This window comes from Lytechinus variegatus, chromosome 2 (genome assembly GCF_018143015.1).
Source record: "Lytechinus variegatus isolate NC3 chromosome 2, Lvar_3.0, whole genome shotgun sequence".
Lineage (NCBI taxonomy): Eukaryota > Metazoa > Echinodermata > Echinoidea > Temnopleuroida > Toxopneustidae > Lytechinus > Lytechinus variegatus.
This window is the reverse complement of record NC_054741.1, coordinates 39,024,771-39,035,129: the sequence shown is the minus strand read 5'-3', so window position 1 is coordinate 39,035,129 and position 10,359 is coordinate 39,024,771. Positions and strand designations below refer to the sequence as shown.

At 35.7% G+C, this 10,359-nt stretch overlaps 1 protein-coding gene across 3 annotated transcripts; it reads right to left on the bottom strand.

The window, feature by feature from the left end:
* Positions 1-4,307: 4,307 nt before the first annotated feature.
* On the bottom strand, positions 4,308-10,340 carry LOC121408065 (Bardet-Biedl syndrome 10 protein homolog). Of its 3 annotated transcripts, none has more exons than XM_041599389.1 (3): positions 9,945-10,340; positions 4,952-6,942; positions 4,308-4,353 (listed from the first exon to the last, which is right to left on the bottom strand). In XM_041599389.1, exon 2 carries the CDS (start codon positions 6,927-6,929, stop codon positions 5,031-5,033), a length of 1,899 nt encoding a protein of 632 aa, XP_041455323.1. In that variant the 5' UTR covers positions 6,930-6,942; positions 9,945-10,340; the 3' UTR covers positions 4,308-4,353; positions 4,952-5,030. The 3 variants fall into 3 exon arrangements, with proteins under 3 accessions (XP_041455323.1, XP_041455322.1, XP_041455324.1); XM_041599388.1 differs by having other exon boundaries at positions 10,161-10,339; XM_041599390.1 differs by having other exon boundaries at positions 4,308-4,350; positions 10,161-10,339.
* Positions 10,341-10,359: the final 19 nt, after the last annotated feature.

Genomic DNA, 10,359 nt, shown 5'->3' with positions numbered 1-10,359 from the left:
CTGGGCAAGTTATGAACATGGACATGATTGGAAGCATAGTAACAGCCATCATTCTTGACAAACAGCCACTCATACAGGCGTCTATTGAGAAGGCGACTGAGCGTGCCTTCAGAGAGCACATGGGTACAAGTGAGTTGTCGTTAGTTAAATCAGCTGTGCAAAACCAGAAGTGGGAGTTAGATGCCCTGGAACAGTACAGTAGGAGAGATAACATTAAAGTTTTTGGGGTGCCAGAATCACAAGGCGAGGATAGCAACCAAATTATCATCGACTTGGGGAAAGAGATTGATGTAGAGTTATCCCCAAGGGATATCAGTATTAGTCACCGGGTGAGAGGGGGGGGTGATGGTCCACGCCCCATAGTGGCCAAGTTCATGAGACGGGATGTGATATACTTCTAGATGTTACCTTTATGCATAATCGGGTATATAATAAGATATTTTGTAAACTTTGATATCAAGTGTGCGCTTGTAAAGACTATTTGATTTATAATTCAGTTTAATATTAAACAATGTTTGTAAATAATAATAATATGTATGTTTGCCTGTCAGTATAATGTTTTCTTAGTTTTTAGACTTGTATTATGCATGACAAGTATTTGAGCTTTTTATATGGAAAATTGTGCATTTGTTGTCTTTTGTTTTGTGGTGTAATGACTGCATGTATTTGTTAAAGTAAAAATTTTTTTAGAAAAAGTTGTGTTCTTATTTTGATGTATAATCAGGTGTAGAATTAGGTATAAATAAAACATATATATTAGTAGTATTATTTGTTTGACATAATGATGATATAAATAACATATTAGAGTAATAGGATAAAGAGAATCACATTAATGGTGGGAAAGAAAAAAAAATAAGTCTAATTGTTTTAAAATGACTTGATTTACAAATACTTCAGATTAATATGTTAAGATATTTGTAAATATACATGTTTGTTCGTCAATAGAATGTTTTTTCTACGATTTACATTAAGTATGAGAAATATTTGAGTTTCTTTTATTGATGTAATAAAGTATTTGCCATAAGTTTAAAATAACAGTTTATTTTGTTACATATGTAGTTGTTAAATAAATCTGGGAACATTGTGCATGTTTTGTCTTTAAGTTTTGCAGCATAATGACCGAGTATAAACACAAGACATTTTTAATAAACTTTCTATGAATAAAATTGTTTTTAAGTTTTTGTCATTGTAAAAAAAAATTAATTCTTCCTTTAACATGTGGAATTAGTATTGTTTAATACGATATGGTTCAGTCAAGTTGGTGTTTATTGTAAAATCTGAAAAAAAAAGAACTATTGTATAATTCAAACAATGATAAAAACAAAAAAGTATAGTGAGTGAGGGACATCATCGTCTGTCTCATTAGCATGTCACTGAGTTGGGTATATCACAGTTTTGTGAAAAATAAGCGAAACTTCAAATGTCATGAATTTCTTATTTTACATCTGATTTTGATGAAATTTCAGTGTTATGCTCTTTTGATTTTTTTCTATTTTTTCTGGGGTGGACTTGATCTTTAAGTTAAACACTGGCATAGAGATGCCCCCCCCCAAAAAAAAAATCATAACCAAGAAAAAAAAAGGAATACAATAAAATGAAAGAAAAAGGTGTGAAGTGTAATTTCATTTTTTAAATATTGCAACATAATCTTTCACAAAATTTGATTTTTTTATTTAAAAGGTCAATAATTTGTGATAATCAGCGACAACTTACTGCGTCATGATACACTTCTTGGGTCAGTTATATGATAATCAATAATATTGTAGTAACATTCATTGGTTCTGAATGCAAGGTAGTAGGTATTCACATGATTACTGTACATTCATATCTAATATTATTCATCCTGTGTGATAGGTCAAGCCAGGCAAACACGGGTCAATATATTTGTTCAATTAGATCAATTAAACATCACAAAAATATGGAAAATTTCATCAATATTGTTCAATATTCCAGGTACTGTAACTTTGCCATTAGTTTTAAAATCAGCAGCAAATAAATCAAGAATTGAGTAGAAGAGATAACCAGTTGTCTCACGATTTATCAAACGTAGTTGGAGAGCGATGTTTGATACATCCTGAGACAACTGGTCATTTTTTCCAATCAATCCTTCACCACGATGAACCTCTTCCTCATAAAATCAAGAATCGCATGATATTTAGCACAATGGTAGTCACAAGAATTGGAAGTCTTTATAAAACAGACCCCAGGGAAGCATTCCATCAACATTTTTCATCCAACAAGTTGTCAGATCTCTCATCTTTTCTCGATTCTGATTGGCTTAGAAGCTGTTACTATTGTAACTGCTGGAATTCAACAAATACCCCAAACATGGCCAAAGTTCATTGACCTTACACGACCTTGATCATGTGACCTGAAACTTGCACTGGATGTTCATTGATACCCGATTACTCTATGTCCAAGTTTCATGAGTCAGATCCATAAACTTTCAAAGTTATGATGGTAATTCAACAGATACCCCATTATGGCCAAAGTTCATTGACCTTTGACCTTGGTCATGTGACCTGAAATGTGCACAGGATGTTCAGTGATACTTGATTGCTCTTATGTCCAAGTTTTTTTTAACTAGACCAATATACTTTCAAAGTTATGATGGTAATTCAACAAATACCCCCAATATGGCCAAAATTCATTGACCCTAAATGACCTTTGACCTTGGTCATGTGATGTGAAACTCATGCAGGATGTTCAGTCCAAGTTTTATGAACTAGGTCCATAGTTCGGGACTTTTCTTCCTCACTCTCTTTCATTCTTCCTCCTTCATACTTCCTCTTCGTTGAGAACATAGTAGAAATGAAGGAATTCTTGGATGTTTTCATCAATAATTTATAGCTGCAACCTCTTCTAAGGATGGTTGCCCCCTCTATAGGGTAGTTTAATCTAAAATCAAAATAATTAAGAAAGAATAAAGGTTCAATAAGATCACTCAATTTCTTTCATTTCAATGTTGCTCATAATCATTTTCTATAAACCTCTACAATCCTCATAATCATTATCTATAAACATTATCTATATCATTATCATAATCATTATCTATATCTATATGTTGCTCATAATCATTATCTATAAACCTCTACAATCCTAAATTGTGTTCATCTAATTACAAAATAAGCAGAATCATAGATTACTGCATTGTTTAAATTTAAAACTTGATAACTTTGAAATGCCAGTTTATATATTACCAAAAATGAACCGAGTGCTACTTGAAACCGAGATTTAGCGATGATTTATCATAACTTAATCATGAATACAATAGACATATGACCTACCATTGTAAAACTTAGAATCTCCTCTTTCATCTGATATTACTTAGATTATTCATTCACGCATGAATGAGCCAAAACAATTCGAAGAAAGGATGCCAAAAACTGATTTGGCGGGGGGTATCTGAATTTCAAAAAGAAAATCACATGACTAAAAAGTTCAATATCCGCTCTTTTATTTGATACCTTAATGGCTTAATCACAGAAAATGGTCAAGAAGTAAAAAAGTTATGATTCCTCGAAACAATGCTTGTATTTCCATAATTTCATCAAATAAACGTGTTTTCACCGGTTTTCCACAGAAGCTATCACACGGTAACAAAAGACTTAATGAATGGCTGATCGTCAACCAAAAGGGAGTGTCGAGTGAGTTTGAACGCTAGCCTGTAAAACCTCTTCATTTTATGAAATTATTGAAATTCAAGCTTTATTTCAAATAACTAGAACTTTGTTATTGCTTGACCATTTTCTGTTCTTGAGGTATCAAATTAAAGAGCAGATATTTAACTTTTTTAAAATGTGGTTTTCTTTTTGAAACCCAGATACAGCCCGCTAAGTGACTTTTTGGTATCCCCTTTTCAAATTGTTTTTGCTCACTCATGCATGAATGAGAATTGAGAAATAATCTAAGTAATTTCAGATGAAAGAGGAGATTCTAAGCATTACAATGGTAGGTCATTTGTCTATTGTATTTGTGATTAAGTTATGTTAAATCATCGATAAATCTCGGTTTCGTTTTTTTGTGGGACGCACTGTATAACACATACTGTACTTCCCCTCTCTTATTACTATGCTGGGGGAGGGGGGGGGACCTGAAGTTAACATAATTTTCTTTTCTTCACTGAATTTCAGGGAATTCCTTGACTTCTGTTACACATACTTTCATTCTTTCACTAAAAAAAATTGAAACTAATTGAAAAATTCATAGGGAGTGGTCACCCCCTGCAAGAGTACCCTTTTTGAGAATAAAAAATAGACTTCTTATGTAGAGGTGGGGTAGACTTACATGTATATATATACTCTTTCTTCAACCAGTAGCCAATAGTCATCCAATCTTCCATGCTGACTTCTTCTATATTCAATGATACAAAAAATAAGATAAGGGGATGAACCAAACCAAAATATTTTATTGTTATGAAAGTTAGATAAATTTGAAGGAGATATAATGGATAATGCAAATAAATACTTACACTGGAGAAATCAAGAATCAAGATAAGAGTAATTTACATTTAAACTCAATGTAAAAACATATGAACCGAGGGGAAAAAATGATTTCAACAGTATCCTATCATACTTATTAATGTTTTACAAAGCTATTGATAATTTTCATGAAATTTTACCTTTGAACATTTCATTTTTTTCTTCACCAGAAAGAATAATATTGGAATAGATGGTGCCTCCAAATATGGCTTTATAAAAAGCATGTAAAAATTCTAGTCTTGTAAAGCTAATATCTACTTAAAAATATGACTTTATCATCATAGACACCTTTTTTTTCTGGCAACTTGAGACATACTGGCCCAAATTCACAAAGAAGTTAAACAAGGAGGTATTAGTGCAATTATAAAAGCACATATTGTTCATGTATCACCTTCAGCAGTTACATAATTGGATCAGATACCTGGGTACAAACACCTTTTGTAAATTCAGGCAAGTCTAGGGTTAAATACCTTTTTCGTCTTGCTTCCAAGTCTTCCTGCAAAAGATGATCTCTAGACATCAGGAGGTGTAAGTCTCTCTGACACAACATCATATTGGTATATCAAACTTATCATCTTCATTCCCAGTTCCTCTCAAGTTCCCCTGCACTGGAATTATGGTATCCATGTTGAGAAGTTCAATGACAGTCTCAATGACATTGATCCACAGCAAAAATTTCCCCCTAAGTACCTCAACAACACCTCTATTGAATGTGCAACTTGGCTCTCCAGTTTGCCCATCGATGCCCCATGCTTCACAGCGTTGGTCCCTGCACATACTCTGCATGTTGTTGATAATCTTGATAAATGAGCGACTGTCTTTGGATTGTGCAGCAAATGAGTTCCGATGGATTCTTTCAGGTATACATAGCAGGGCATTCGATATAATTCTGATGGCAGTGTACAGGTGGTAGTTATCTTTGTGCATAGGAAGATTCTGAGTGAGTATGTCTCTTGCAATGATCTCTGCAGCGCCACCTCCAGATATTAGATATCCTGTTTGCATCTCATCGTTGGTTTCACATTCCCTAATGCTTCCATTACACACTGATTGAGATGCTTTACTCTGCTTGGGCTTCATACAGATCTCAGAAGATTCAACTTTGGAAGCTGCACTGTAAGATTGGTCTTTGGACCTTAAGTATTCAGTCCCAACTGACCTTGCAATTATATCATCATCTCCATCAAGCCACATCTTGACACATGTTATTGCACCCATGGAAGCATTAGACAACACCCTACACATACCTTCACTTGGGGCACATAGAACAAGTTGACCTCCTCCTGGACCATCTCTCATCACAATTTGGCTGTAACGATGATTGCCAATTGTGACTTCCTGAACTTCTTCAGCAATCCCAACGCAGGAATCATCAAACTCCCTGGGCATTTCGTACAGGATGTTGATCCCAGTAACATGGCTTAGTCTCTGCAGCTCCTCCACAGGTACTGCTTGGATGACTGTTATAGATGCATGGTGAAGAAGAGATAAGAGGGTAGCAGGAAGACATTCTGAACATAAGACAACATCAATGTTATTATCTTGTAGTAGATTGACAATTCTCATCATCTGAAGTCTTGTGTGTTGCATGTTGTGAACAAGAGCTTGAACTGTCCTTGCTGATATCGTAGCATCTGCTTCTACAGCAGTCTTAGAAAGATCAGATCCAAATATTATGATGCTCTTCTTTTCAACTCCACATTTTCTTTCCTTCAAATCTTTGTTGACAAAACATCTGCTAAGGATTATTCCCTTTCTTATGCTTGAAGACTCCAATGGTAAACCCACAACTTTGACAGAAGCTACATGAAAGTTATCCTGTAAGGCAAGCACAGCCTCCTTTAAAGACAATATAGGTGCTTCAGTACTCCCTGCATATCCATTAATAAATTTCCAAAGTAATTTTGACATGAAATTTGACTGTCTCAAGCTTACTCTGCCTTGTAGATATGTGTGTATCAAATTTTCCCCATATGTATTTATTGCCTTGAAGTCAAAAGCTGAAAAACACTGAGATTTTGCCACTAGAGCAGGAAGGACCTTCTCTTGGAAAATTTCCTGCTTTACAACACTGAGTGCTCTGACAAGTTGTATGACTTGTTCTCTTATAATGGTTTTGCATCTCAGATCCGGACCATGCAAAGAGGCGGTTATCTCATGGGAAATATCCTCCACCATTTTATTCATAATAAAAAGAAATGACTTTGTGTAGTTCCCTGTTTGGTGAGCAAAAGTTACGACTCTATCAATCAGCCAACGTCCAATGGGATGAGACACATGCAGGGCTCCAAGAATTGATCTCCCATCACTTGTCAGCAAAACCTTTCCTGTGGAGGTGGTGTACATCACTAGCTGAGCATTTGGCCCAAAAGACTTCCCAATGAGACTTGTCAATGATGTACATATAGCCAGAGAAGACTGGATGTTAACAGGAATCTGATTTGCCATGATGTTCAATATTCTGTGGAAGTAAACAAAATTATGATCATAAGATACATATAAGAAAAAAATCCTTTGGTAAATCAATACAAGAAAATTGCTAGGGTGGCTTGTGGGCAAATGCTTTAACTTTTTATTGTACATGTACAGGATTTTTATTGCCTAATGTACCTTTCCTCAATTGATGGAGCGACTGCTTACAACGGTTGTGATTCTGTGCAACATATATTGTGACCAAATGATCGCAAACGATCGCACAAGTAATTGCGAAAGTCCCTTCGGATGGGTATCACTGGAAAATCTATGGATATTCTGTAAAGTAGAATGATGTTCCACTCTTCGAATAATGAAAATCTTATTTAAATGAAATCTGTAAGATCCCAGTCCATTCATTTACACAGTATTTCAGGCAGCACAACTTGGATTTCATAGTACCAGGAACACAAACAACCCAACCAAAATGGGAAACTCCTTTTCCCATAAGGCTTCTGTTCCTTGAAATCAGCTACCACTTGAAGCAAGGATTTCAAATTCTATTTTCAAAGCAACACTGGAGACTTTCTTACTATTTTGTTTATCTTTTATCAATTGTTATTTGTTTATTAACGGAATAATTTTTTATTGCATTACGGTCATCCATTAAAAAATACATATTTGTTTACCAGATCTATTATAGAGCTGAGTTATTTGGACCAATCCCACACAGCCTGCGAGAAAGGGATGGATTCTCCCCCCCCCCCCCCCCCGAGCCAATATCTTGGCCATAGATCATACGACTGCTACAAAAAATTAAAATTTGCACAATAGTGTGCGATGAAATCTACAAGACTGTATGTTTAATATTTCTGAAACATTAGGATTTTTCACATGAATTATGCTATTCATGTGTATTAATAAATTTGCTCTAATTACCTAAATACAGCCTCAAACTGGGAGAAAAATGGGAGAAAGAAACCTAGTGGTGAAAGAATTTTTTTTGTATATTATATTGTTATAGTATACAAATTATATATTTCTAGTAACTTTATGAAACGTAATTTGCTCAGGGCCTATATAGGGCCTATCGTATGTGTTCATCATTCCTGGTGCTCGCATAGTCTGAAAAATGAGATATCCTGCTGTACTAAGACAACCCGTTTTCAAGTCAATATATACCAAATACATTTCCTTGCTCTTCAGTTATTGTTTTATGTAGTGACATACCGGTATGCTTTTTTTTTCTAGTATTAGGAAGATACGCAACAAACACAAATTTACAAATGCAATACATCTTATTCATTAAAACATCCAATTCAAAATGGTGGAAAAATAATTAATTTTGGGCATTCCATGTGACGGCCTCAAAATGCAGCCTTTCTCATCAATATCCCTGAATTGTGTGCAAAGTGAATGGGTGCGCAGACATAGGGTACCATTTTTTTCAATCTAAAAATAGGTAATTTCAAGTAATGTGTTTGGTGTTGGTGTTTAGAGCGTGAAAAGGCTGCTGAACCGAGCTCCAACACTGAGCTGGGTTCAGAGGAGCAATATGGATCTCGTTGTTGAGATGAAGTCAAGCCTCTGCGCTGCTGATCATCTCAACTTTATGCGAGAAATTCTCCATGACAAAAGTGAAATCAGGGAGAAATTGCAATAAAATTTTATTGTACAGAATGCAAAAGTTAAAATCAGTGCAAAAACCAGAAAGCATAAATATTGTTTTTCTTAAAAATGTACATAACACTAATGATCTGCGCTCATCTTAACTGAAAAGATAACTTTAAAGGGATGTTTCATCGATGCCGCCTGTTCGTGAGCTACAGTTCATCAACACCAACACCGAACTTGAAATCATGATTTTCCCAATCCCTAAGGGTTGGTGAAATTACACGTAAATCGCGATCGTCAACACCAGCTGTAATGCTCGGTTCTGCTGACATCCAACACCAGAGCTCAACACGAACTGCAAGAAATACGTCATATTTTCTGAGGTAAATCCCAACACCAGCATGATTTCAAGTATGGTGTTATGGCTGGTGTTGTCACAAAACCAACACCAAATTTCATCACCGTACTTGAATTGAAATCACCCGAGTGCCGTGCCATAGATTTTTTCCAAGAAAATCCTAGATCTATATTTCAAATTTTTATGAGATATTTTTATTATTATTTGGTACACTTGCTCATAATAATATAAGGAACATTATTATCTGAAAGATTTTATTAAATAAAAAGAAATTCATGTTAAATCTTACCTCGAGCGAAGTTCGTGCAGGCTCCACTAGCCCCTCCACTTCACTACCGCTACACTACGCTCCACCTACCAAACTTTGAGACAGTAAACTCGATCTGCGTATTCCGAGTGATTTTATGGGGCGAAAATATGAAATTCATGCTCATGCAACATCACGATCTTTAAAAACAATTAGAACTAATATTCTTACTTTACACAAAGTTTCACTCCTTTTCTATGCTTCTATCAGTTTAAAATTGGTGATTTAAAGCCAACCTGAAGTTCCTCACACATATAAATTCGCTGTCGATTTCTAAACATCGCATGTGCGAGAATCCGCGCTCGGACCGTACCCGGTAATCCGCGCTTTATCGCTTCCACCTGTGATGTTTTGAAATCAGCAGCGAATTATTTATACGTGTGAGGAACTTCAGGTTGGCTCTAAATCTTTTGAGACTGATGATAGAAGCATAGATTGATAGAAAAGAAGTGAAACTTTGTGTAATTAAAGTAAGAACTAAGATTAGTTCTAATTGTTATTAAAGTCATGACATAAAGATCGTGATGTTATTTTATATTTTCGCCCCGTAAATTATAAAATCCCACCTTTGTCACTCGGAATATGCAGATCGAGTTCACTGTCTCAAACTTTGTCAAACTCAAAGTTCGGGTAGATGATCTAGATCTATAGGTGGAGCGTAGTGTAGCGATAGTGAAGTGGAGCCTGCATGAACATGATGAACTTCGCTCGAGGTAGTCAAATCTTATTCTTAGCTCAAATTGTTAGGTGCGAATACTTGGGCACCACTAACCCTGGCCTGGGTTACGTTAGGGCACCACCACTCGCACTCGGCACCAGCATCATTTCCTCGCTCTAGTGTGAGTGACCATTACGGTACCCGCTCATGCAATCTCTCCGCACACATATCCAGTGGGATTATCACAAATCTGTGGTGCAATCATTCGTTTTGGACATGAGCTAAATCCCCGGGTAAATCACTAAATGGCCGCAGTTTTTTAGCACTGACCTCACAAACTAGTTAAGAAAGTTGCATTGTCAAACTATTCTGGCCCAATTCAGGTATGAAGAAGCAGCAGCATCACCATCATGACGTTGATCCCATATCAGTCGGCTAATTTTAATAATTTCACAAACGTGTATTGACAGATTTTTTGAAGGAGGTCTGTCATGTTTGGATGACGTCATTTAACTCGAGGCCAAGCTGG